This window comes from Amblyomma mixtum, chromosome 1 (assembly GCF_055824585.1).
Source record: "Amblyomma mixtum isolate Tamu chromosome 1, ASM5582458v1, whole genome shotgun sequence".
Classification (NCBI taxonomy): Eukaryota; Metazoa; Arthropoda; class Arachnida; order Ixodida; family Ixodidae; genus Amblyomma; species Amblyomma mixtum.
Genome location: NC_143012.1, coordinates 145248434 through 145276120, shown reverse-complemented (window position 1 = coordinate 145276120; position 27687 = coordinate 145248434). Strand labels below are relative to the sequence as shown.

The 27687-nt window shown below is 47.6% G+C and overlaps 1 protein-coding gene across 1 annotated transcript; it reads left to right on the top strand.

Annotated features, from left to right (window-relative positions):
- Positions 1 to 144: 144 nt before the first annotated feature.
- Positions 145 to 27045, top strand: LOC149367843 (U1 small nuclear ribonucleoprotein 70 kDa-like). The gene is made up of 10 exons (XM_089557652.1): positions 145 to 451; positions 854 to 916; positions 1926 to 1980; positions 3739 to 3803; positions 5198 to 5260; positions 11991 to 12072; positions 19234 to 19335; positions 20439 to 20529; positions 23177 to 23320; positions 25880 to 27045. The coding sequence occupies exons 1-10, from the start codon at positions 308 to 310 to the stop codon at positions 26376 to 26378; spliced, it is 1308 nt and encodes a 435-aa protein (XP_089413778.1). The 5' UTR covers positions 145 to 307; the 3' UTR covers positions 26379 to 27045.
- The last annotated feature ends 642 nt before the right edge of the window (positions 27046 to 27687 follow it).

Sequence of the window (27687 nt, the reverse complement as noted above, 5' to 3'; positions counted from 1 at the left end):
TAATTTCTTCGAGAAACACACTTGCTGTAGAATTTTTATCGAGCATTTCTTTGTAGTAAAGTTCACATTACACCCTGCACCCCCTGCACTACTTGCTAAACCGGAAGCCTCGTGATGCCTCACGCAGTGACACGCGGCATCCGAGCCTGCCGGACTACATTCACTGCACGACCGCTGTTGCGTGTTCGCGGCGGCGGCGCTTTGGTCTTTGGTAGCCTCTGTTTGCGCTATGCATCTGCTTTCGTACTACCTGTGAACAGCAAGAAAGCCGTGGATTGTCGTCGCCGGATCGTCAGCCACCGCCAAAATGACCCAGTACCTCCCGCCGAATCTCTTGGCGCTTTTTGCGCCTCGAGACCCCATCCCGTACTTGCCGCCGATGGACAAGTTGCCCCACGAAAAGACACAGGGGACCTACACCGGCGTATCGGTCTACTTGAACTTATTCGAGGTAAGCGACCACCTCCCAGTAGCAGGTCATGCCTGCCGTGTTTCAGCGTTTTTGGTGGGTGTCCAGCGGGCCGTCTGGCCTGTGGAGGGCTGCGATTCTGGACCGTCTCGCGACGTGCGTGTCGCATTCATCGTCGCCTTCGCAGTTGCGCTAGGCCTACTGAGTTAGCGTGCGCAACCGTATCCTGGTGTTCGAGTAGGCTCTAAACGGATGGAGAGGAACGGCCGATCGCGTTTTTGTGTGGCGACCGCAGTGGTCCAACCTTAGTCGTCACTATTGCCCGCGCTGTTGCTTCGTTAGTATGTTTTGCGCTGTGCGTTGCGCACGCTCCTTGGGATGGGATCTACCCACGCCGGTACTGCGATGCCCGTCGTATATCGCGCGCTCTGTTTTTTGTTCCAGGACCCGAAAGACACGCCGCCTCCCACGCGCGTGGAGACTCGGGAAGAACGCATCGAGCGCAAGGTAAGCGATGGCTGACGAGCGTGGTCATGGAAACCGGCCATGCCTGCGGCCTGGTGTTCGTTGCGCAGCCGTCGATGCGGAAAGTTTCAAGCACGGCGCACACCGTGCACAAAGGGTTGGAAGCTAGGTGGTCCCTCTGCCCATTTGGAAGGCACGAGTGCTTTCGCTTGTGCGCGCCTCCTGTGCCTCTTGGTAGGAAGTTTTTTTTTTAAATTTATTGATTGCAGTACTGATAAATCCTATCAAACGAGTTGTGGCGGAATGGGATTTACATCGTAACACAACAACAACGAAAAAACAGTTGCATCAGTGGAAACAGCTTTACAACCTCGTGGCGGACCTAACATGGTCATAAAAACAGCTTACAACAAATATGCCACAATCTCTGCAACGAATTCCTCAAAGTCATTGAGGGAAACAACACATTCGTCGAGTTCATTCCAATTTAGTACAACAGTACGCGGAACGAAAAAATATATAAACGCATCTTGCTATGAGATGGACGTGAAGTTATTCCAGTTTCTAGTGGGGTAACCAGAGAAAAACACAGTATACTCATATGTTGCTCTTCAAATGACCTTTTAGTATTTTGAGCAAGAAGCCCAAGCGAGATGCTTTTTTTTTTCTGAAATGGATACAAGCCCTGCTTTCAGAACCGGGTTAGAAACTTAACATTACACCGCACTAATTAAACGTAAATTTACATCGAAATTTGACCGCCGCCGCGGGTTCGATCCCGGCCTCAGCGGTCGAATTTCGATGGAGGCAAAATTCTAGAGGCCCATGTACTGTGCGATGTCAGTGCACGGTAAAGAGTCCCAGGTGGTCAAAATTTCCAGAGCCCTTCACTACGGCGTCTCTCATAGCCTTAGTCGCTTTGGGACGTTGAACCCCATAAACCAAACTAAACCAAAACATTTGTTTTGTATTTTTATAGTATTATGTATTGTATTGTAGTATTTACGCCTGTAAGGATTGAACCTGATGCAGTGTGTTGCTTGTCTTTCAGAGGAGGGAGAAGGCTGAACAAGTCGCCTACAAGCTAGAGCAAGACATTGCGCTATGTGAGTGGTTTTTCTCTCATTCTCTCGTGGCATAGGTTTGTGTGCAGACATGCCAAGATGGGAGAGGCACTGGTATTTGATACTACCCTTGTGTGATGTCTTGTCAGCTTAGCTGGAAAAAAAAAGAAAGCAAGCCTTCTTGAGTTTTTGCAATCGTTGCATCCACACGGGCTGCACATCTCATTAATTTTCACTTGACCTGTTGTTGGTTTGTGGGAGTGTCTGGCTGCACAATCTTCATCGCCCCACGAATGCCAGTACATATGTCACCAGTGTGCAAACACCACAACCATTCCAATGTCCGGAGCCACCACGGCATTCTGGAAGGTCGTGTTGAACTTACTGTTGCTCTCTGAAGAACACGGCGCGAGGCACTGATTTTTGCAGCTCACGCGGAAGAGTGTTGTGTTGAGACAAGGGCTGTGCAGATACTGCCAGTGTGCTGCATGCTTGTACCATGAAAAAAAAAAAAAAAAGCAGTAGTTGAGCAAACCAGTGCACAAGTCAGTCCTCTGGCTCTCACATTGTGTGTGTACAAATCTATGTGAATTCCTCTGCTCTTTTTCGTGACATTGGTTGCCTTATCGAATTGGACATCAGGAGACGGATTCTCAAAAGGTTGGCTTTCCCAGCATGTTGGCTTCGGTCCACGCAATTGGCTGATGCGCTTGCAGTATGACTACAGCCGGCCAATTGCGTTACCCGGAGCAAACTGGTTGGGAAAGTCTTCCACACGAGAATCCGAGAACGCCAGGTAACATGCTGGGCTACGTTACGGTACATCGTGCTTATGCTATGTGTGTGAGGATAGGTTTATTACCAGGCATGTAGCTAGGAACTGTTTCCAGGAGGGGCCCAAGGTAATTTCTTACGGATGTCAAGGGGGGGGGGGGGGGGGGGATGCCAGGTGGTTGAGCACTGCCAAAAGAACGGATACATGCCTGTTGGTTACTAAACCCTGCAAAAGGAAGGCACTTTTTCCCCCTCACTTCTAGAGCTGCTGTGTTCAAGCATTGTGAGGTTTGGCAGTAAGCTTCTCACAGTCAGGCAGCCCCAAGAATACCGAGAATGCTGGACATTGCAATACGTTGGACTGGTGTCTCCAGTTAGCCTGCGTCACTTTTTGGAAGCACAGCGGTAGCAATGTCACCAAAGCTTTGGTAACTTGATTTATTCGCAATGTTTAAACTCAATATATCACCCCCCTGTTTGCATGGACTCTTAAGAAAGATAGCAAGAACAGAATATTTGTACTGCTTAATTCAGGGAAAGTTTTGCATCCCGGCAACTCCTTATGTTACTCCATTATCAGCTCGAAAAACGCGACACACACACAACTACATCTTAACTCCTCACTTCGCAAAAACAAACTCCCATAAGTTTTCATTTTTTCCGAAAACAATCAGTGATTGGAACTCACTACCTGAAGAGGTTTTTACGTGTGCTAACTTCAAAGAGGCCATTACCAATGTCTTTTAACAACTGAAAATGCCCTTCTGAAACATGCATTTGCGACTATTTTAGATCTGACGGTGATGTATCTCTGAGTGCTTTTATATCTGCATGAATGAATTTTAAACATATGTATGTACGTAAGATGCTCTGTAACCATTGCTTGTACAGTTTGCTTTTGCCCTTCCTGCTTGGACCAAAAAGGTCTGCAGTATCATGTAAATAAATAAATAGGTGTTTTTGTGATAGGCTTATGTTGGCTTGTCTAGAGCTACAGCTAACTGCCTCTTCTGTGACCTTTTACAGGGGACCCATACAACAATGCCTCAGGCACCATGGACCCCTTCAAGACCCTCTTTGTCGCTCGGATTGTGAGTATCGATCTAAGCTGTTCATAATAGTTTCCAATATATGACCAGCCGCCGCGGTGGCTCAGTGGTTATGGTGCTCAGCTACTGACCCGAAAGGTGTGGGTTCAATCCTGACCGTGGCAGTCGCATTTCGATGGAGGTGAAATGCTAGAGGCCCGTGTACTGTACAGTGTCAGTGCACATTAAAGAGCCCCAGGTGGTCAAAATTACCTGGAGCCCTCCAGTGCGATGTCCCTCATAGCCCGAGTTGCTTTGGGCCATTAAAACCCCATAAATTAAACCAAATCAAATTTACTACCTGGCAGCTTAGTGCGAAAATTAGTGAGGGTTTTGAGCTCTTCTTAAAGGGGTGTAGGCACTAAATTTTGGTCGCATATTTTCTTCTTTGTAATAATCTGCAAGACATTAGTATACATGAATTACCGTGTAATACTTGCTTATGACTGCTAATTAATGCATTTTTGAATTTCTTCTCTCGTGCTGTTTCTTGATCCCAACATTATCTGGAGTTCTTTTAGATGCACATTCACACTGTGCCCAGTGTGGTCTATGCAGGTCTTCCCGCAAGACACTGGAAATTGACACAGAATGCCATTTTTACACGAACCAGATTGGGTCACATGGAGTGTGTTGCATCTGTCTCGATGTGACAACTTCTGATTCATTGTTTTTTGTTTGCAAACGCGAAAACATTTGAAAGCTGCTTTAGGGCAGAGGAATGCCCAGCTGCTTTGTTTGAATCATGTGGAAGTCGATATTTGCATAGGAAGGACTGCTGTTTTTTTTACCTCTTCTAATCAAAGCTTGCCTTAGGGCACCTTTATTGAGTGCCTCTTTTTATGCTTTGATGGCTGCCTGTTATCCGATTAGTCACAGAATAGTATTACATGTTGGCTGCTACCAAGCGTCCTGAATAGCTAACTGCCACCCTTTGCAGCAGCTAGGTTCAGTTTAGTTCCGAGATCTTGGTGGAGTCATGTGACATCAAAAGCATTTGGCTTCCAGCTCTCATGTGTGGTGTTAATGTCTCTTAGAGACACCATACTTCTCTGCCGTTTACAGGTTATGTGATAGCTACAGCTGAGTAGAAAGGGGGAAACCTGAGTCACACTGGGAGCAAGAAGAGGACATGTGCATCAGTCCAGTTTATACCTGCATCACGTTAAGAGGAAAGGGGAACATGTACATCATGCCAGTTCTAGTCACGTGTTCTGATAACAGGAGACAGTGGAAAACGACATTATGCGTGAGACGTAACTGGTGTAGTGGTGATGTTGAAGGTGCAATTGTGCTAGTGCAGCTTCGGCTCGTTTAGTTTCACTTAGTAAATTTTGCATGAGCATTTAGTTTAACTTAGTGAATCGTTGATCTTTTTTTTTTTTTTTTTGTTCCAGAACTATGATACTTCCGAATCGAAGCTTCGGCGAGAGTTTGAGGTGTTTGGCCCCATCAAAAAGGTGAGACTGCTTTTTTTTTATGCAGTTGATTCCATGTTTACTGTTTACTCCTACAGTGGTGATGGGAATATTGTGACGCTGCATTTACTGCTTTGTTTTTTGTTTTTTGCTTTTGTCGAAGTGAACTATTTTTTGGCCTAAATAGTATATTCAGGCCTTGAAAAAGAAAATTTGTTATATTTCCAGCGCAAAATGCTAGTGGTTGATTTGTTTGTATGGATGTGCAGAATTTCTTGCATAGTTTCATAATTGTTGAATATAGCACCATCGAAGTACCGTGACTTCTAAAGTAAGCATCCAAAGGATAGGGAAAATAATTTGTTTTGAAGGCGCACATTTCGCTTATAATTGAGCATAGAAAAAATGTTACCACTGGTGGTAAAATATCTGTGCACAAAAACGGTGGACAACGTGCTACCCCTCTTACTGTTTTACAAAATGTTTGTACAGTCGAAACCCGCAATAACGAAATCGCTGGGGACAGCAAAAAAATTCGCTTTCGCGAGAATTTCGTTGCCGCGAAAATGAGACAGAAAAGATAGAAAACAGCCCGCAAAAAGGAAATTTATTGCCAAAAGTCAGTCAGCTTAGTTTGCCGAGCCTTGGCTTGCAGCAACTTCATGGTTCTATTCTCACACTGCAAGAAGTGATCCATTGCCACGTCGTCGTCGTGTGCGCCTAAGAACGACCGGATCGTGTCAAAGGCGTCCAACACATTCCTCGGGTTCGGGTTTACCGTCTCTCCATGTTGTGGACCTTGGTCCTCGGTGTCGTCAGTTTCGCACACGCTGCTGATGATAGCCTCATCGGTCATTTCTTCATGGACAACTACATCGTCATCAGCGCTTCGTCATCAGCGCTCAGCCAGCCAGCGCTTCCTCTGAATTGGTCATGCCCGAGCATGCAGGCAAAGTCCAGAGCCTTCTGTTGCAGCACTTTGCCATACAGAGGCACTTTGCGCGCTGTTCACAGAACCAGGCAAACACCGCCTTGTGTCAACGTCCGGGAACGCCGCAGCCGTCACTGTTTTATGCTGTGCTCGAGCACCATTCTCAGGCGCACCGAGAATGGCTGCCTTGCTTTTCAAAATTGTCGACAGCGAGCTGCACGCAATCCCGTACTCGTCGGCGATATCCATTTTTTTCCTGCCTTTCTCTGCCTGAGCAATGATGGCAGCCTTCTCTTGCAGAGACAAAAATCTTCATTTTTTGGCTGGCGGAGACATCTCAAACGCAAACGTGCGGACTGCTGCTCATACACACCGCCACCGCACACAACGAACACATGTGCACCGCTCGCAGGCCTAAAAGTGCAGCGCCGATGATCTAGTGTCGCCCCCTGATGGTGTCGCTGCGAGGCTGCCTTCCCTGAACATAGCCTCCGAGATAAACAACCCCGCAGAACCGATCACAGAGGACACGCGCTGCACCGGTATGGTGGCTAGCACCGGCTCAAGGTGGCTAAAGTTTTTAAAGTCGTTTCGGCTGCAAGGTTGCCAGGCGCCAACACTCTCGCTGCAGCCACGCAAGCCCGCTATTGCAGTTTGCTCAATTTGAGTGCTTTTTTGACGCTGTTATTCATAATAAGGGAGACAGTACGCGGACCGACGTTGCAGCAAATTTCGTTATCGTGGGATTGCGGTACGGAAATGTTTCATTACCGAGAGATACGAAACACATTGGCCCCTATGGGCATTTGCCGGGAATTCGGAAATATTTCGTTGCGGCGAGAATTTCGTATTCTCGAAACAAGCGGAATACGCAGCAATGGATCTGGCGGCACATAAGCGCTCACTCTGGGTAAACGACTTCTCCGTCATGAAAGCAGTGGTAGTTTACCCAGAGGAGGAGGCCATATTGGCCAGAACCACTGCCGCGTATTCCGCTTGTTTCGGCTCTTCGTAGTGGCAGACGATGAATATTTCTGATAATGTTGATCTAAACACGCAATTACTCCACTCAAACATTATATGAACAAAATGGAACCACGAAATGGCATCTCGCGCGTCAAATTACAGCATGAATATATGCCAGCGGTGTAGCTGAAAAAAACCTTTTACAAGTTGGATATAGCAATGCAACAGAGCCAGTAAAGATTTGGTCGGGTGTACATGATGTGCCATTTTTTATTTATTTTTTTTCAAGTACTTGAATTGCATAGCAGGGCAGCTCTTCCAGTTCGGGGAACTCTCACGGCTTGCCTCGGAAAGCGCACTTTTTGCAGCTTGTGTTGCTGAATGCATCCTCTTGATTGCACCAAATTCACTTGTCCGCATCGAATTTCCTGCCCGCTGCAGGCTTCCTGTGTTCGAGAGCAGGGTCGTGGGAAGGTTGGGTGCAACCCTTGCAAGGATATATATTTTTTAAATATTTCTTTCAGGAAAACTGGGCGTGGCATGTAAACGTATTTAAACAGTCAAACCTCGTTATACCGAACACTGATATTACAGATTATTGCCTATATCGAACTGTTCCTAAATATTTTAACATTCACATGCAGTTCGTACTTTATATTTTGAATGTGGTTTGCCGTAAAACAGATATACAGTCAAGTCCACTTATAACAATACTGGTTATAACAATATATCGGATATAACAATGGTCGGTAATGGCACCATCAGCTTTGCCATGTGTTCTATGGTAAAATAAACTGCTTATAGCAATGCTGTCAAGGCACATTATTGGTTATAACAATTAAATCTGGTAATTGAGTGTCAACCATTACAGAAAAAGAAAAGAAATGCTACAACCACACCAGCAAAACCATGCTTACAACACAAAAGCGTGCATGTGTGGGGCCGACCAATGGACTAAGCTGGCGCAGCAACGCCACGAAAGCAAAAGAGGCAGGCGTCATCGCGTCAGGAGAGCTGCTGCATTGCTGCATTGGCTACGCACGCCATGCGTACCCCTAATCAGTCAGTGCAGCGCGCGTGCATGCAGCCAGCGCGGTTTTTTTCTTGTCAACTGTCACCGCACCCTTGGTTCTGCATGCTTCTCGAATTTCCCATAAGAATAGCTTCCAAAAAGCTGGCTTGATTCCTGTGACGTGGAGGTGCGCAAAGCTCCCTGTGGCGCAGTGATGGCGGTGCTTTGGTCATTGGTGAACATTGTTCCGGTTCCCTTAAGTTCGATTTAACGAGCTTTTACAGGCATTAGAACAATCAAACCCCTCTGGGTATCTACTGTCAATAAATGCTCTGAAGTTTGTCATCCTTTCTTTTTTTTCGGCACAACCCTGTTATAACAATTACTGGTTATAACAATGGTATTTCCATGGCACTTGAATATTGTTATAAGTGGGCATGACTGTATATCAAACTGCCGAGTGCAAAGCTATGCCAGCTCGGATGGCAGGTGGCAGGCAGGCTTTTCCTCACTACCTGGGTGATTAGTGGCGGCATAGCAAACGTTTGTATCGCAGTTCAAGTTTTTTCTCACGTTTGTAAACAGTGACACAGAATGTATAGTGGCGAGCACAGCTGGCAGCCAGGTGGTCAGCACCCGTTTGCATCTCTCACACCCATTGGTTGGGCCCCGGAACCAGTGACATGTCCGGCTGTTGTAGCTTTCTAGTAGCTGTCCTCTGCTCACGTCGACCGTCACAGAGCGGACGTGGTGAAAATGGCGACAGCTTTCGTCCTGGCATCCAGTTTTTTTTCCAGACACCGCTGTAATGCGAGGAAGCCTCCCTAGCTGGCATCTGACATTGCACCACTGCGTGCTGCAGTGCTGTGCAGGGAAGCCAACCAAACTGTCCTTTGCCGCTTGGCTTTTTGCAGCCTCTGCGATTGCCACTAGCAGCTTCGAAACAGTGCTAGAACAATGGGGAGGGTCTCTGCGAGCTGGCGTTCTTTTGATAACTAAATTTCGCTTTTCCAGCCTAAACTTCTGGCGAAATTTTATATCACAAATTTCGGCAGTGTCGGAACTATTTTACGATTTTTTACCTATTCACTATAACGAGCTTTCACTGTACACTAGTAATCGGATGGAGTTGTCTTCTGTGTGCCTTTGACCTGCTACGTGCTGCTAGGTTTTTACAACTCTTGTGAATGCTGCGCAGAAATTTGATACCAAGAACCAGTAGGGACCGCAGCCAACAGCAGGTGGCGGGGACTGGTACCGCCATGTGCGTGAGCATGGCTCATAAGTTACTCACTCGCCGTGCAACAAAAAGGGTCCTGTTTACCATATGCAGTTAGTGCATACTGTGCACACATTGCACACACCTGTCTCAGCTGCGTGCACTGCCAGGTTATCTGACATGAATGTGGCCTATGCACACAGAAATAAGTGTCCCAAGAAGCCCACGTACAGCATCCCAAATGTATATGGCGGAAGGAATATTACTGCACTGCAAGGCATTGGCACTTGCTTTTTCCCACCATTGTGCTGCTCCAACATCTCGCCGCTGCGCTTTGTTGTCGGTCACTAACCCCGCGGTGTACCTTGTTGTGTTTGGACTGCCACATTGCGGCCATCGCCTTGTGTTTTTCGCCTCGGCGGTTTTGAGTCTTTGGCATGTTTTGGGCCTCATTTAGCGCGTGCTGTTGCCCGCACAAGTTACTGATGTGCCACCAAGGCGTCGAAATGTCACTCTCCCACTCTCCATCTTGTCGGGTGGGGCTTGGGTGCATCCGAGGTTCAGAGCGCCACGCTCTGTTTCCTCCTGTCTGCTTTTATTTGTGCTGTAGGTTATGGTTTTGGTGCACAAGCGTTGGAAGGCAAGCATGTCTGATGTCATCTGAGAACATGCATACTTGCTGCTGTCTGCAAGAAAGAAAAAAATAGGCAGTGGAGGCAGAACAGACATCTCAGTCAATGTACAGCAGTCGCTTCATTGGACAACATGGAGGCGGAAAACTTTAGCCACTTTTGTGATGTTGAAGGGGCCCAGAAACACAATCTTAGTTAACTGTTGTGCCTGTTGATTGCATACAGTGAGTTATAATGGCGCTATTAGCGTCGGTAATACCGCATAAATTCCGTTTTTTAATATTTTAATGTCCTCCCAAAAACAACTTCATGGCTCTGATGGTGTCGCCACACAGTGGCGGGTTTTTAGCAGTGGATATGACATCACCTGGCGCGAGCTTGATGATCGGACAAACAGTAAATATACTGCAAATTGTGTGATTAAATAGAGACACATTTTGTCACCTGTCTGCATTTTATATTAGATCAACAACAAAAACAACTTGTTTGTCTTAGATAAAAGCCCTGCAAAGCAAGTAAAATAAAAATACACCACCAGGGGCGCTCTGGCATGGAAACAACGCTGCCAGTCTCAGCAAGAACGAGTTACAGAGAGCAGGCAACCATGGAGTGCAAACTTTCGCGACGTGCTCTGGCAGGCTGTTTTGATTGGTTGCGCCAGGTGCCGTCATTGGGAGAGCGAAATAGGAGTGGGAAGCCCCTCCAAAATGGAGTTGAGGGCAGCGTTTTGTTTGCTTGTATTTTGAAATTTCTTCACTGAATAACTCCCATTCCTGTGCATCGATTCCTGTAATTCTTTTTAAGTCAGCGTCTGTGTGACATAAGGAACCCACCTGAAGTATACCCGGTATTCCCCCAGGCAGTGTTTCGCAGCCCCTTTAAAGAAGTTCGAATTCAGCCCACAAGAGCACAGTATCTATCGGAAGTTCCACGCTCGCGCTTGCCAGCGCCAGCGGCGCAGTGCCGCGATGACGATGGTCGCTGCAAGTTGATGTTGACTGGCTGGCAGTAGTAGCTACTAACTACGTTTTGTGGCAAACCGTACTCTTTTGTAGTTGCCCGGTTGTGGAAGAATAAAGTTTTGTTGCCTAGGTGCACAGGCTGGAACTGAGGACTACGTGAAGTTGTGGTATATCGATAGATTACTGCATTCTAACAACGAAGATGAAATTTTGGCCGAAAGTGGAGCTTTTGTTAGCTGGGAAAGGCCAAGGGATGAAATCACTATCTTTGGCTGATTTTGCATGTAAAGTTTAATGCACCGACACAGTTTTTTGTTCCTGGATCCCGCAGATGTTAGGCTTCACCACTATTCGCCGCAGTCTGGTAATCATGCAGTCCTTTTCGGTGTGCTAGATGTGACTAGTTTGAATGCAGTGGCAGGTTTTCTTAACATTATTTACATCATTTACTGCTCGACAAACGTCAATGTTGCCAGAAAGAGCCATCCAATCAATTTTTGCTGAGAATGTTAATTCAGTATGGTTGTCCTCCAACTTGCCACTTTCCCTGGAGCAAGGCAATGATTCATCATTTGGATCTTATTTGTCTCCGCAATGGAATTAGTCATCTCTTGAGTATGGTTCTCTGTGTGGGGACACGAGTGTGACACTGTTGTTGTGTGACATGGGTGTGACACGAGGGACACGGGTGTGACACTGTTGTTGTGTATGTGGTCAGGGTTACACTGTTCTTGTCCTTTTTCTTTCTTTGTTTTGACGAGGATATTAAGCTCACCTTAAGCCTGATGTTCGCGAAACGCACTGCTGTCGTTGTATGCATGGGGCACTGGGTGCTACTTCAAGCTGCATTACGCAGCTTTTTTCCCAGTGTTCCCTTTCTCCCCTGTAATGTGTGTGGAGAAAATAAGCTTTCTATTTCAAAAAAAAAAAGGTTAGGTTCGAGATTTGTGTTTCAGCCAGGTACACTGAACTAGTTTGTGGGGAGCAGCCTTGCTGAACTTAAGTGTATGTCATGCTGATCGTGCTGAGATGGCACCCTACCCCGTGCAGATTGTCATCGTGCACAACAAGATCACCGGGAAGCCGCGGGGCTACGCCTTCGTCGAGTATGAGCACGAGCGGGACATGCACTGTGAGTACCCTCTCCCAGCCGCCTGGCCGTGTGTGAGCACTGGCCGGCAACCTCCTCTCCCCCAGTTTTGATTTGTAGACCTTGCTGGGAAGCGTGAGAGTACAATCTAGCCTGACTTTGCACACCACTGGTATGCTGTTTTTACTGTTTCATTTTAGTTTCGGATCTTTATCTGGAGATAGGCGTACCGTCCCCTCTTTTTTATTTTCTGTTAGAACCACGTGCTGCGAGTTTGAAGTGAAGGTCTATTACTTTGCTTCTTCGTTTCCCTCCCTCGTTTTTTTTGTCTGATGGTCTGGCGGGGTTGTGGTGGGGAAGAAAAGTGCAGTGGTCTGTGGGGGGGCGGCAGTGTGACTGTTGGTGTTTGCGCGTACATGTATGGGGCTGGGGAGGGCGTTCTGTTGATGTGTGAACTGCCGCTGCACTTGTGTGTGCATTTGTTGCGCTGTCGTTGTGTGTGGTACAACAAAAAAACCTCCCCCATGTTCGGTAAGAAGGGAGGAGGAGCGGCCCACAACTCCGAGTGGAGGATGAGTGTGATCGTCGGCCGGCCGTCGGAGAGAAGAGGGCGTCGTGCTACTTCTGCGGAGAGTCTGGCACCATCGCTTGAGGTCTTGTGTGCGTGCATGGTCCGAACACGGCCACCGCGCACTTTTTTCTCTCTTTTCTGCTTTCCATCAGTTTTTCTTTTTTTTTTGCTGTGGTATAGTTTTGTTTGCCTCTTGTTGAAAGCCGATTGTGAGGGGAAGCAAAGGTCACGGCTAGTGCAGTTTCCGACGCATTGTTGTGGCTCCCTGAACACCGTGTCCTTGCAGATCTCATATGGTGAGAATGCGTCGTCTTAATTGTGACAGAATTGGAGGAGACATGCTGAGGGACAGACATGACATATTGTCAGTTTGTGTTAATACTGTTGAAGTTAACATTTGCCAAGTAGCCTCAATTTTCAGCCTTCTAGGGTTTATGCCATTTCTTCTTGATAGATATTTATCAAGAAATAATTTTTAGTGTGTAGTATACATTCTCCAGGCAGCTGTGAAATGTCATGTAAATGACACACATTCTTACACTCGCCTTCCTTTTATGCCTTTTCCTGAGCAGGCTTATATAGCATTGCTGTTGCTAAGACATGCTGCGTGGGGTTGCTGACTGTTCTTTGCAAAGACTTGGGAGCTGGGGAGGGGAGCACACAGAGAGGCTATTAGAACTGCACCTGAGTTGCGTACTACTGTAACTCTGCCTGCATGTAAGCCACAGTCCTTCCTTAAGATGTATTTGTGGCAGTTCTCTCATCTTAAACAAGTTGACCTTCAGAAGCCTTGCCGGAATGGTTCCACGCATGTACATAACTCTCTCTTCTCTTTTGAGCTTCTTTTTATGGATGGCCCCTGAGCTGAGGCTGACGAGTGCCGAAAAATCCTTTGTGACCTTTGCTTCTCCATCTTGCCTTGCTAGAGTACCACTGCGTTGTGTTGTGTGAGGCTAGTAGGGGATTGCTGTTGTCAGGCTCGCTTTGCCACCACACCAGCAATGGCTGCAGCAACCAGTGCGTGCCATCGACTGTTCCAGAGTACGTTGTTGTGGTTCACACTGGTTCAGCCAGGGCTCAGAGAACATGTAAAGAAACTGACCACCAGCTACTACGCCCGTGTAACGCGAGAATCAGTGACATCTGTTTGCGGTGTTGAATGTGCTGTTCACTGTACCCTCAAGGGGTGCCCTGTGCGCACATAGGCGTGAATGGCACAAGCACTAGCTCACACGGCTGCGTGCATAGGACGCTACAAATCTATGGAGTAGCAGGCAGTGCCACTCCCATATGCGGTTGTGTTACCCCGACACTGCAAAACTGGGAAACATGCCCCAAACGGCTATCGCTGAAAAAAAAAAAACGGGGGGGGGGCGGGGGGGTAAAGGTGTATGTAATACACTGACATGCGGCCCCCAAGTGGCCGGCTTAGTTCACCCTAGCTTCTTCACTGTTCACTGGAGGTCTGGGCATTACAGGTGGTGCAGTGAGCATTGCTTTAGGTTTTTGCGCGCAGTTTTTCACTGCAGTAATGCAGGGATGTTGTGTGAAACAAAGTGCCCATTCTTAGGGTTCTTTTACTCTCCTTATACAGTCTATCACTTTTAAGCTGGTGTTCGCTGCTTGGTAGTTTGACAGCTGGTGCCGCCAATGCTGCACTCATTGCGGGGGTGTGCTGTGGCAAAGCGTCCTGAGTTCGCACTTTTTTTTTCCCCCTAAGTGGGCCGAGGCTTTTGAGGGGGCCATGCCAGTGTGGTGACTCGGCGTCTTCTGTCTTGTCTCACCACAGACTTGGCGATGCCTGATGGGCGCCTACTCTCGCTACTATGTCATGGTCGGGGTCTCTGCTCTAGTGTCTCGCTAAACGGAGCTTTGGTTTGTATCTGGTGGTAAGGTGTGTGTCCGGGTAAGGCCCTCCTTTGCTGTCTCCCTCAAACAACCCTCGAGAGAAGGAGAGGATCGTGAAGCTCGTAAATTCTAGCTACTTAAAAGCCGCTCGCTGCCGCTTTTTTTTTTTTAGCTGTTCCCATAGTTAATTTTAGCACAGACGGAAGTGGCCACAGTTATGGCCTTTGTGCCTTAAGCCAAGGCTCTCTGCCACCGCGAAGCCTAGTGCGAATGTGTCTATTCCAGCATTCATTCGGTGTAGGTAAGGTTCTAATGGGCACGATTATATAGCTAGGAGTCCCTTGACGAAAAGCAGTGAAAGGAGCTAGAAAGGTCCGTAAATCATCAGCAGTCGTTGCGTCGTCTTTCTCGTTTTTTGCGCAAAATCTTTGATGTTGTTGCATGTGCTGACATGGTTGTTCCGCACTTGGCACTCTTAGTCCTAAAGCGCAGGTAGCCAGTCCACTCTCTTAACTGTAATCTGTTAGCAGTGTGCGTTCATTACAGAGTTTCTTTCTGAAGAACATATTCAAAAAGTCAGTGCACCAGGGAAGGTTTGAGTTTTTCTTTGTGTATGTACCTTTCTAAGCTGCTTGCATCTATGACCATATAATGTGTGACATAGCGCGCATCTGTAATAGGCGAGACTAGATTCCTGTGTTGTCGGGCTGTTGGTAGGTCAGCTCCACCACTGTGTACTACTTATTCTTTTGAAGTTTTTTTTTTTTTCCTTATTTTTCGAACCCACCCTGGCAACATTGTAATGGATTCTGGGGATTTGTTGTATTCATCTTTGCGTACCAGTTTGATTGTAACACTCCAAATAAAAGCACAGCGCGATCATAACTTTTGCCATGCTCTTAAGATCGGAAACAGCGGGAAGGCGGGAACGGAAGATACACACTTCAGACATACTTATTTGCTGTGTGAAGTGTGTCTTGTTCGTCTACATCTTTGTGCTGTTTCAGATTGCATACGCATCATCTAGCTCTACTTTCCACCATAAGTACACATATCTGGCTGCCATGCATCAGGGTATACCACTGTCAAAAGTTCTTAAGAACATGCCTTTGTCAATGAAATTTAATGTCTTGGCATCTGGGATGCACTGCTTGAGATGTAATGCCGAACGGCATGATTCGCACTCTGATAATTAGGCTGCACATATCTATTCCAGTATGCTTGGAAAGATTGTGATGGAATTAAAGTTTGTTGTTGATATTGCATTCCGTGAACTTTTGGCTATGTGTGTAGATAACATCAGATGGTAAAACACCTTTTTAAGCCTTTGATGTTTGGCGCACTTCGTGGCTTGTACAGTCAATGGTGATGGAAATGGTAGTGTGCAATGCATAGTCGCTTCGTCAGACGTCATTGATGGGAAATGTACACTACCTTTGTCACCATTTGCGGCCTCGCGTAATCTTGGCGGGCCAAGAAGCAATGGGCGCAGACCACAAGACGGGAGGACGCTGGCTGTATTGTCACCAAGGATGTGCGGGAACTGCAGATGCCGTTTTTTTTACCAACTTGCCGTTGCTGTGACCTGTAGAAAGTTAGCTTTCGTTGGCCTCTTTGCTGGACTGAGAAAGCATTGTCCATGAATGGCTTTTGCATCCGATGTCTGGAACTGAAATGTCTAGATTGTTTAGTGATGGTGCTGTCATGCCGCCTAGCGAGTCAGCCTAATTGTTCGATATGTTCGGTGTGACTGGACTAGTGGTAACTCACAGGAAACATCTCCTGTGGCAGGTGCACTTGTTAATAGGGAATGTGCACCGTTATTCTGTTCAAGCAACATTGGGGATCCAGCTCGACTGAATTTCGGTAAAGCTCCGTGATTTTGTGCTGTTGTATTTTAGTCTACCACCAAAGAGCCGCTGCTCTTCAATTGTGGAGTGCACCGTCATTTGAACAGTGTTCGTTGCTCCATGCCTGGTCTGAGTGTGCCGCATCCACAGTGCACTGGTGTAGGGTTATTGCTGTTTGTTTTACTGGGTTGTGCATTGCTCTGCACACTGTGTATACTTCATTTCACAAGTTGTTTGCAGCACAGGGAAAGGTAGAGCTCTCTAGTCTAATCGGGGCCCCAGGTAGGGAATAAGTAGCCCCTCAAATATTTTGAGCATTGTCATGACTACGAGTATTCTTGACAATTGTTCTAGTTAGGATGGTGTTTTGAAAGTACAGCGAGCATTTGCTTCTGTAGTTAGCAGAGTAAGTATGCATGTCACAGTACGGTGGAGGCCTGGTGCAAAGTGGTGCGCTGCCATTTGTGAACATGGAATCCACCGAGTCGACAGAGTCTCCAGCGTGCAGCAACTGGGCGCTGGTGCTCTTTCCTCCCTAGGGGTGGCGCCACCAGTTGCGGGGTGAGGGGCACGGAGGAACACCTTTTTCAGCACAGGCCGTTCTGATGGGCTCAGATCACCACAGCCTTAGCACTGCAAATGACTTGTGAGATGGAGTTATATGGTTGATGGGAGGTTGAAGTAACCTGGCGCTTTGTCATGTCCAGTTGAGGTGAAAGTTGTGGCATCACGTGAGCTTTCAGTGGTGACACGGACTTTTACTGGCAGCAAAAAACTAATGTTCTGTGTATGATTGGTAATGCGTGGATACTGCTGTGCTGTTTGAAGTATGCTTTGTCCTTTTGATGGGGGCGTATGACCAACTACATCAGGAAGTTGCTATTTTAATGACATGTGGTGGTAGCTACAGTAGCCCAACCTGTAACAGTACTGCAGTATGCCACTGATTATGCTCATGGCTGCATGGCACCACAGTGGGATTAGACTCATCTACCAAACTATTCAGGGGAGTAGTGCCACTTGTTTGCGCCCATTCCAAGCATGGTGGCATCCCAGTCAATTCAGAGTGCTTTGTGAAAATGGTTGCAGAGGAAATCAGCCTTCTGTGTGACTCTTGACCCTTGGTCCATGCAACGCTTAAAACATGGCGCCTTGCAAGGCTGCAGGTTGTACTGAGCTGGCCACTTTGCTGTTTGCTTTCAGGCACACTCACCTAGGTGGGCTGCGTTGCCTTTGATCTCAAGTGTCACTCTTTCTGTGTTCGTTCAGTTTTTTTTGTTTGCTTGTTATTTGCATGTGCACTGGAAGGAAGGACTGCATGGTTTATATGAAAAACTGTTACATCAAAAGTTGGTACAGTCAGGTCGTCAATCGGGAAGGGAATTGAAATTTTTTTGTTTATTTTAAGGCTGCTTTTTTAAAGAAGTGCACTTTTGAATAAGCATCAGTTTGAATAAGGAGAAGTTCTAATTTAGCAAGTAATAATTGACGTGAGTGCACTGTGTAAATGGGTTTTGCACAGCTGCTTTGGAGCCAGCAAAGTATATCTAATCACCTTTCATTGAACCTGACATAGTTGCGTTTTTGAGTAAAGTGCTTTATTTTACCGTGTGCTTAGGCTTGAGAGTGTTGACGAATGGATTCATAACTTTCAGCTTTGAACAAGTGATGGGACACCAATTTTTTTCCTTACTCCAACAGTTAAATCTGCGGAAAACCTTTTAGTACTTTGTAATGCTTAAAGGTGCACTGAAGAGGAATCTGAACTCGTCTTTTTGGCGCGGGAACTTGATCTACACGTTCCTAGCATTCTTAGAAACTGCGACTTATTGCTCGGTGTGGCCGATTTCCCTAATTAAATCGAATTAACGTCCGGCTCCCGCCTTTATTTTTTTAATTCTGCCTCGTACGGTGGGCGGAGTCGTCCGACGCGGGGAGTGCCTTTCACCCAGTCCCGTGGCGGCTTGCCGCTCTGCCATCGGCGGAGTAATACGTAGTAGTCCGTAGAAGCAAATAGTCCGCGCATATTTTTATTTCTGCGGGCTTATTTTCCGGTTATATTATCTCCAAATTAAACTATGTATTCACGGAAACCTAAAAAACAAAATGAAGCGAAAGCAAAGCCTCCACGGAGCTGGTTGAAAGGCACTCCCCGCGTCGGTCGACTCCGCCCACCGTACGAGGCAGAATTTAAAAAAAAAGGCGGGAGCCGGACGTTAATTCGATTTAATTAGGGAAATCGGCCACACAGGGCAATAAATCGAATTTTCTAAGAATGCTCGGAACGTGTAGATTGAGTTCCCGTGGCAAAAAGACGAGTTCAGATTCCTCTTCAGTGCACCTTTAAGTTTACTGGCATGTTGTAGTTACTTTGAGCTAGACAAAACCAGTGTGTCAGACTGTTGAAACGCCTGGAGTGGTAAGGCTTCTTGTTTATTATGGCTTGAAACAAATGGGCAATGGATTGGGGGAGGGGGGGCGATGCTATTGTTGTCACTAACCGGAGTGACGGTAAGTTCCAAGCGAGCTTCCGGTAAGTACTCCGGTAAGTGAGCTTCACTGGGGACCACGCTCGAGCACAGTGAGGGTAGCCACTCCCTGTTCGCGTCCTTTGGCGAGCATTTCAGCTGGCCCCAGAGCTTGCATTTCGAGCATTTTGCGTATCATTAGGGACTGCCTGAAATGTTAAATTATGGGGTTCCGTGGAGGTCAGTTTACAGCTCAGCAAACTTGTTACACTGTGTGGAGGGATATATTTGGCCCTGAGGAGGGTAGTGGCAATAGCCGTAGCTAGTTACAGCTAGGCCTTGTCCTTAGTCCAGCACTAATGGGTGGTGTCCCTGGTGGTGTTGCTCGAGGGTGGTCTGTCCCCTCTTGGCGGCAGAGCGTGGTGGCGTATGTTGAGTGTGGGTGGCCTCGTTCTGTGTGTGTCAGCGGCCTACAAGCATGCCGATGGGAAGAAGATTGACGGACGCCGGGTGTTGGTCGACGTCGAGCGGGGGCGAACTGTCAAGGGATGGCTGCCCCGCCGCCTGGGTGAGTACGTTAACCCTCTATGGGGCACAAGCTGTGTGTCTCGCATGCGTACACACGGTGAAATTGCACTTGGAATGACTCTAGGAATTGAATGACACCAGTTGCAAGCTGTTGTGACTACTCATTTTTGTAGGAAAATGGGGTAGACCATTGTATCGATGAATTCGTAAAAGGACCCCAAATGTGGTACATGTTCATACCTCAGTTTTTTTGGACATATTGGACAAAAAGTTGTATGAGAATTGTAAATTGCTTCAAGGAGTGCGATGAGACTGTTGCCTGGATGGGAAAGGCTCGGCAATTTTCTGTTTGTTTTTTTTTCCTGCCAAGATAGACTCTAGGTCTCATCGAAGTGTACATCTGCACTTGTAAAAACACGCAATATCAAGGAGGCCTACTGGAGGAAGATAAAAACACACTGAATGGTTTGTTCAGTAGTATTCAGCATGCAAAATTATTTTATATAGGTGCACCATTTTTTTTTTTTTTTTTGCTGGCACTTGGTGCAAGCGTGACATGTCCTGCTGCTGTTCAAAGGGTTAACCATGCATCTGCCAGAGCAACACCACAATCTTGACAGAAGGCAATAAGTTGGGTGCCGGTGTCTTTTTTTTTTCTTCTTCTCGGTAATGAAGATGGATATGGGTGAAAGTTCTGATTTTTAGAACAGCTTTTTAATGCAGTTTTGGAGCTGTCTTGAAACATTGCGGCTTCTTTAAATGTTGAGTCTGTTTGTCTCGGCTTGTGTTGCACCATACGCGCATCTAGGTAGACTACATTTGCAATGATTAGGTTGCTTGAGTGCACTGAGCATGAGAAGTGTTTGAAGAATTCAGCTGTGGACTTGTTTGACGTAATTTTGGTGGTTTTTCGGCTAAACAAATGTTTTCAAAGAGCACTTGTACCACAGAGAGGATGGTTTTCAAGGGGACAATTTATATATTTAATTACTATAAATTAACAAATTCTTTTAGAGTTTCAATGCCAGCGGCCATTGCAATCCGATATTCACGAAAATGAGAAAAGGTTGTTTGCCCTCCTACAGAAGAAGTATGTTGTGCCCCTTTGGAGAGCGAACCGTGGTCAGTGACTGTGCTCTGTAGGTGGTGGCCTTGGTGGTACGCGGCGGGGTGGGCCAGATGTGAACACCAAGCACTCTGGCCGAGAGGACTCGCGCATGGACGACCGTTACATGTGAGTGCCGTGTGTTTCTCCCTGTTCCCTTGAGCAGGTGTCAGACCTGATAATTGGTGTGGCCTTTCCGGTGACACCAGCTCACAGCTGTGCAGCTGTCATGCGGCAGCTGGTACGCACATCGCTGCACCCAGGCTGCACTTATTCTTCCTTTAATGAGTGTAGCAGCTACAGGCTTTCCCTTCTAATGCAGAGATGTATGAGCTAGCTCTGTGAGCAGGGTCTTAACTAACCCCTTAAAGGCCCAGTCACAAGGCAGCGTTTCTTCCGTGTCGCGTCAGCGTTCTGGCTACGGGTGAGGTGACCTTCCGGCACTCGGAGCAAAGCGACGTATGGAAACACAGATACTCAGGGTTGGTGCCGGAAATGCCCGATAGGTGGGGAATGATGAGGACCAGTGACTAGCCGTGTATTGGCAGCAATTTCCAGGTTAATCCATGCCACTGCAGTCAGTTTCTGCGAAGGCAGGAGCGCCCCTTTGCTCCGCAGTGCGTTCCTGCCGCCACTGAATAGGATGATCAGCTACGGACGGGGTAATTAAGGGGCTTTATCTGCGATCTCTGTTTGGTTGCCCTCTCCTGTGGGCACTGAGCGACAGCTTTGGTAGTGGAGGTGCCGACACAACAGTGAAGAAATGCTGCCTTGTGGTCGGGCCTTAAGGGTTCACGACCTCCTCAGCGCGTCACGAGCGATCACCACTTTTTCACCTACATTGAGCTTACCTCATCATGGGTGGTTTGCTGCTTTTAAATGGGCTTTGGTGAGCAAAGCTTGTTAAGTGGTATTTTTTACATTGGGAACATAGATGGAAGCACCGTTTTTTTTTTTATCCATGCTTTTATTGAATGGGAGGTTTCACACTAGAGGGCAGAAGCAATTTTTGTGTATGTTGAGGCTTGCCCTGTTAGCATGACATTTTCCCGCGCTTTCAAGCAAACACAGCATCATCCTTGCAGTGTTAGAGTGAGAAGCAGTTTTATCCGTTGCATGATGAGGATAGCGCAGTAGTTTGGAGGGAATCAATGGGCGAATAGTGCATGTTGTGTGCTGGTATTCAAAACCAAGCTCTTTCTGTTAAACACATAGTGGTTAATGAAACGTTATTCTCTGCCATAGAATGTTTTTGCAGATATTTCTGTGTTTCAAAGATGTAATTGAAGCATTTCACGTATTAAAGCATGGTGGGGAGGCATTTTGGTACCTCCTTTTTTTTTAATACCCCACTAAGGGGTTAAAGGAACACTGAGAACAAATAAAGTTGTTCTTTATCGACAGGGTAGTGCGACCTAATCACACACAGACCACTCTCATCAAAAGTGGAGCTTTCGTTAGCTGGAAGCCACGAAAACCCGAACTGCGGCTCGCCGCGGTGGCTCTGTGGTTACGGTGCTCGGCTGCTGACCCGAAAGACTCAGGTTCGATCCCGGCCGCGGCGGTCGAATTTCAGTGGAGGCGAAATTCTAGAGGCCCGTGTACTGTGCGATGTCAGTGCATGTTAAAGAACCCCAGGTGGTTGAAATTTCCGGAGCCCTTCACTACGACGTCCCTCATAGCCCGAGTCTCTTTGGGACGTTAAACCCCATAAACCAAACTTAACCAAACCAAAATGCGGGTGTTGCCATCACCGGCTGATTTCGCGAGGAAGCTGCATGCGTCAACACCCTATTTTTGGGTGCAGATCCCAGAGGCTGTGCTCTACACCATTATTCGCATAAATATGCTGACAGCCCGGCTTTTTCGGTAAGGGCGTCGCGAGTTCTAATTGGCTGGCAGTAAGACTTGCCTCACTGATAAATGCGTCGTTTGCTGCCGGACAAATGTAAGCATGTCCAGAATAGGTGGGAGAAGCAATTTTTACTGGGGATAATGATTGGGTGGAGTTGTCCCCGGTGTCCCGTTAAACAAGTCCGGCCTGATTACATGTCTGGGTTGGGTTGGGGGGTAGGTCTTTAAGGGGATGACATGATAGCATTAATGTGTCCCAACAGCGGCTCCTCTTGCCCACACAGACACTGTTTCCATATTAGCTGAACGACTGCACAACATTAAACCAAGCTGCACGAACGTGCCTGGGTATCACGTCTGACTCGCAGCCTAGGGGTCAGGGGTTCGATTCCAGACTAATTACTCCCGACTTTGTTTTCGGTGCAATTCATTTACTTTGACTACTTAAATGTCTTAACGAGTCATTTATGACCTTCTAATCTCCTTTTCTACTGTTCAATCACTTCTTAAATCCGACGCTTCGCACATGACGTAGCCATCTTTTCAGCCAATCTGGATTTTTCAGTCGTAGCGGACACAGCAGACACCACTGGATCTTCTGCCCAATGGGAACCCTCAGAGCTCTTGCTTTAAAGTGACCCGTTCATCCTGTGAGGCTCTGTGCAGTGCCTGCACTAGGCGGTGGCTGTCTTGCTCAAAAAGTCACATTTAGTGTTAGTGCTCCATGCAGTTGTTGCAGCAGGAACTCGCCAGCAGTTCTTCTTTTCCAGGCAGATTGGCAGCAGTGGCAGCTGCCTCAGAGAGTGCATGTGTTGCGCAGAAAGCATGTCGTCCTTCAGTCTTTGACTTAGAGTGAAGTGTCTCGAGTTCCATGCTCAGAGGAGTTTGCCGTGACATGTGTGGGAATGCGTTTTGTCCGCAGGGGTGACCGGGATGGCCGAGACGGTCGAGACGGTCGGGATGGTCGGGAGCGTGAGGACCGGATGGTGCGACCTCCTGAGAGGGAGCGAGAGCGGGAGCGGCGGCGTAGCCGCAGCCGAGATCGGGAGCGAAGGCATCGTAGCAGGTGAGTGTTCGCATTGCAGCTAGTGCTCCTGCATGGTGCCTGTTATACCACACAGTGTGGCCTTCTTCTATAATCGGGTCCCTTCTGGGATGCTTAGGATGCCTGGAGCGACAGCTGTTGGAACTCGTTCATGCTGGCTGTGGCAGCTGATGCAAAAACCTTTTTGGAACCACTCTGGTACTGCCGTACGAGTTCCTTCCGGGGGGGGGCTGCACCGTGCTTAGTGCTGCAGGGGGAGAAGGTTTTGGGAAACGGAAAGGCTGTGGTAACTGTAATGTAGAGCACAAACTGCACTCTCTGTCACACGAGCTCACTCGTGCATAGAGTTGCGAGGAGGTGGTGACTAGAGGGAATAGCTTAATACTTAATGCAGAGCACAAGCGTTGCTCTTAACACGATCATCTGAAGCTGTGTTATTCCGTGCGATGTCAGCATGAACATTTTCCTCTCTCCGAAGACTACCAAGCTACACTTCCTCTGTGCTGAAAATTGGTGACATTCCTTTCATATCACATTTGGCCCACTAAATGCTATCTTGTTGTGCATTGCCACACTGCAACAACTAATGATGTGTGATACCCCTGCCACACGGCAAATTTAATGTCATTCTCATCGAATGACATTTGTTCGACTTAATGTCATTTTTTCTGTGCGCTGCTACACGGCAAAAACTAATGTAATTTGCAAATGATGGCGATTGCGATGGAAAGAGAGAGAGTACAGCATACAAAAATTTCGATGTATGCTTCAATACGTTGCAAAAAGTATTGCTTTGCTAATGGAAACCGACTTTAAAATCCTAATCCTCATTTCAATAACGTGTTGATCACTGCTACTCCACGAGTCAAGCCAAGCCAAAGTTCAGCCAGCGGCGGCAGGCAAATGGCGGACGTCATTTTGTGAAATGCTCTCTATGGTGAAATTAGACAGTATTAGCTGTGCGTCCGCAAAAGCTTTGCGCATGCTACGGGCGCACCTTGCGCACACTGCCGCCCGTCCTCACAGCAGTTTTAGTTAGGAGCACGGTGGTTGGGAGTGACTAGCGTAGCGCGCGAGAAGCATAACATACTGTGGCGCCATCTAGATGACAGCAAGTCAAACATTCCTGAACTGTGTGCAAAAGAAGCGTTTTTCTCTTATATTAACGGCAGTAATGAATGCATTCGAAGGCTTTGTTTTTTTTTTAATGTAAATCAATTGGATGAAATGAAAATGTAGATTCTAGTGGAAAGTTGGAGAAATATTTCGCTCGGGGTCGTTGCTATGACGACAGTGTACGCCGTACATTGCTAAGCCTAGCGTCAAGGAATTCCTAAATTTACCTCAAAAACGATTAATATTTCACACCTACATTGTTACGGAGGGATGAGAATGCACTAAATAAAAGCGAAGACAACTGTTTAGAGCAAGCTATCGCGTCGAAAAATGCAGCGGCGACGCAGTATTCAGTCCGAAGCGGGCGGGCTGGGCGTCGCCATGTTGTGAATGTTAACCACGCAAGGCTGGTAGCGAGAGTGAGTTTTATTTTTTTCCAATTCTATTTGGCATTTTTATATACTTAATGAACGACCACACAATAATACGGACGCGGAAATAATACAGTGCTTGTGACGCTTTTGAAATCGTGTTTTTCGGTGTATATTCTCACCAAGTCTCTGGTGTCGAGATAACACATTAGCTTAGAGATCGCTGGGTAATGAGTTCTGTAAACTCATTCGATACCTAATGTCGTTTTCATCGAATGACGTTATATTTTCTCGTGTAGCAGCAAAGTAATGCCATTTTGAACGAGCGTCATTCGATGGGAATGACATTAAATTTGCCGTGTGGCAGGGGTATTAATCGGTGTTGACTTAATAGAATTACTAAAGGCATGACATTAACTTATCCGCATTCCTGTGTACTGCTGGCGCTATGCCATCGCAGAACGATCGGGAATGAATCCCCGAGAGTTGTTCAGTTGAGTGTTTTCAGCAAATGGTGTTGAATTTTGCCAGGAGACCGCCTCGATTGCCCAGGAGACTCCCGATTTTTTACTGCTCTTTTTGATTGTACAACCACATCCCTCTATTTCTGGAGAGGTTGCTTCTGCCCACACAAAAATGGCTTTTGCGAAACTGGTGTTGCGGAATCGGCATCATAATCACCGCCATCACCATCGGCATCATTGGCTAAGCAGCTGATCAAAGCCAGAGTAGCTGTGGCTGTTTGCATTTCATGCTTGCTTTGCTGCTGCTTGTGTATGTGTTCAGGGTTAGCTAGGCACTCTGTGTGTGGTGCACAGCGGAAAGCTAGAATTTTCGTGTGCTTGAAGTCGTGGCGCTATCAAAGCCCTAGGCAAACATTGAGCTTTATGGGTGGGTAACATATCCCAGAGGGCACTGTCAGACACCTCAAGGCTGGGCAGAGTCATCAACATGAGGCAGGAGGAGTAGAATGCACTATGCTGCTGTTACCTGTGTGCTTTTGTTTCCCTTTGCTTCGGGTGGCCATGAGGAGTTTAGTAACCAGGATATAGGGCCATGCATTTCTATGACACTATTCACGATGACCTTGCAGCAAAGACGACCGCCGTGAGAGGCGGCGGGACCGGCCCGACCGGCCCGACCGGGAGCGTCCGGAGCGGGAGAGGTCCGACCGCGACCGGGAGCGTCCGGAGCGGCGAGATCGCTCGGACCGGGGCGAGCGTGGGGAGCGGGGCGGTGACCGGCTGCCCGAGGATGGCGGAGGCGACGTGCCCGTGGAGCGCGAGAAGCGCCGTCGCAGCCGTAGCCGGGAGCGCAAGCGCCGCAGGAGCCGCAGCCGGAGCCGCGAGCACAAGCGGCGACGTGAGCGCAACGGGGCCGAACGCGGCGGCGCCGACATCAAGCCGGAGCCCGGCGAGCTGCCACCGCAGCAGGACGGCTACGCATCCGACGGCAGAGCAGCCCCGGGTGGCGGCTACGAGTCGGCTGGCGGAAACGCCGAGGACTACGGCGCCGACAGCGGCATGGGCGGGTACAACAGCGAGAGCCAGTCGTCCTTCAAGACTGACCGGGGGGCCGAGGAGTACAACTGAGGTGGTGCACCTTCGTTGGAAGCCGGGGGTGACTAAAATTCACGTACAGCATGGACTGGTGGTTCACACTTCAGGTGTGACAGGGGCAGAAAGCCTCCAGTGGATGGGCTTCTGGAAGATGGTAGCGCTTCACGTGCCTGGCCCTGCAAGCATGATTCCTTTATTGTCATCCGCTGTGTCCCCTTGCCAGTCATCGCTCAACATTGTCACCATCATTCCAGGCATGCTTGTGTCTTTTCCTTTTTGTCATAATTATGCATCACAGCACTTCTGTTGAAAAACAAAATGGTATGATTCCACTGAGAGCGGAGACCCTTTATGGGATGGATGGCGGTCCCGATCATTCTTGGACGATGTTTTGAGATCTGCCCGCAAAGCTGCGCAACTGTTGTGCGAGTCGTGTATTTGCCTGGGGCAAGGCACGAGGTTGTTTGTGCAGTCGTGTAGTAGGGGGGAGTCAGTCGCCATACCTCATTCTCATAATCATCTAGCACCCGGAGGGTTGGTAAGTAGGGAGCCTCAGTTGTGAGGTAAGTCGCAGGAAGTGTTTGAACAGAGCTCCAGGGACGGATTCTTAAGCAAATGCATTGTGCAGTGGTTTCTTCCGATTCTTTGTCTGACAGTGACATCAAGGAAACCCAAATAAATTGTTGATGGTGCAAAGCTCCGCATGTGTTTTCTTTGACCACAGCCTGCTGCTTCTGTTCTTGCCACACCACTGTGAAGCACTGATACTATGGTGGGAGTAAGAAAAAAAAAATTTTTAAAGTGTTCCAGCCTGTCTGTCGGCAGGGAACATTAATGAACCATGAAGGCGACATTCAATTCTTACAGCAGGGTGCCTTACCAATGTGTTGAGGAAATGACTGGCTGGACGAGTGTGGTTTACCATGCTTAGCATCCGCCAACAGAGTAAGCCATTACCGCTATACTATCTGGTTGCAAGCAATTTTAAATCTGCTTCCATGGTCAGTTCACTTTTCCTACTGACAGTACTTTTCAAACTCTAGCTGCTTGAAGACGTATACCCGTGCCACACGCGCACAAGAAATGGCAGTAAATGCTTAAGGCCTTAAGTTTGTTCATGCCATTATTTTCGGAGTTGGTGCTACACGTCCACTTTTAATGCCAGTATCGAAAGTGACGATGGCGATAACGCTTGCAAGGTAGTCAAAAGTTTCATCTTAATATAAACATTCCTAATGAGCAGAATATATCGGGAATGATGTTTAAATGTAATGTAAAAACGATTTTCCAGAAAATACGGCTGTTCCTGCTTTACAAGTCGAAAAAGTAGCCATAAACTCGC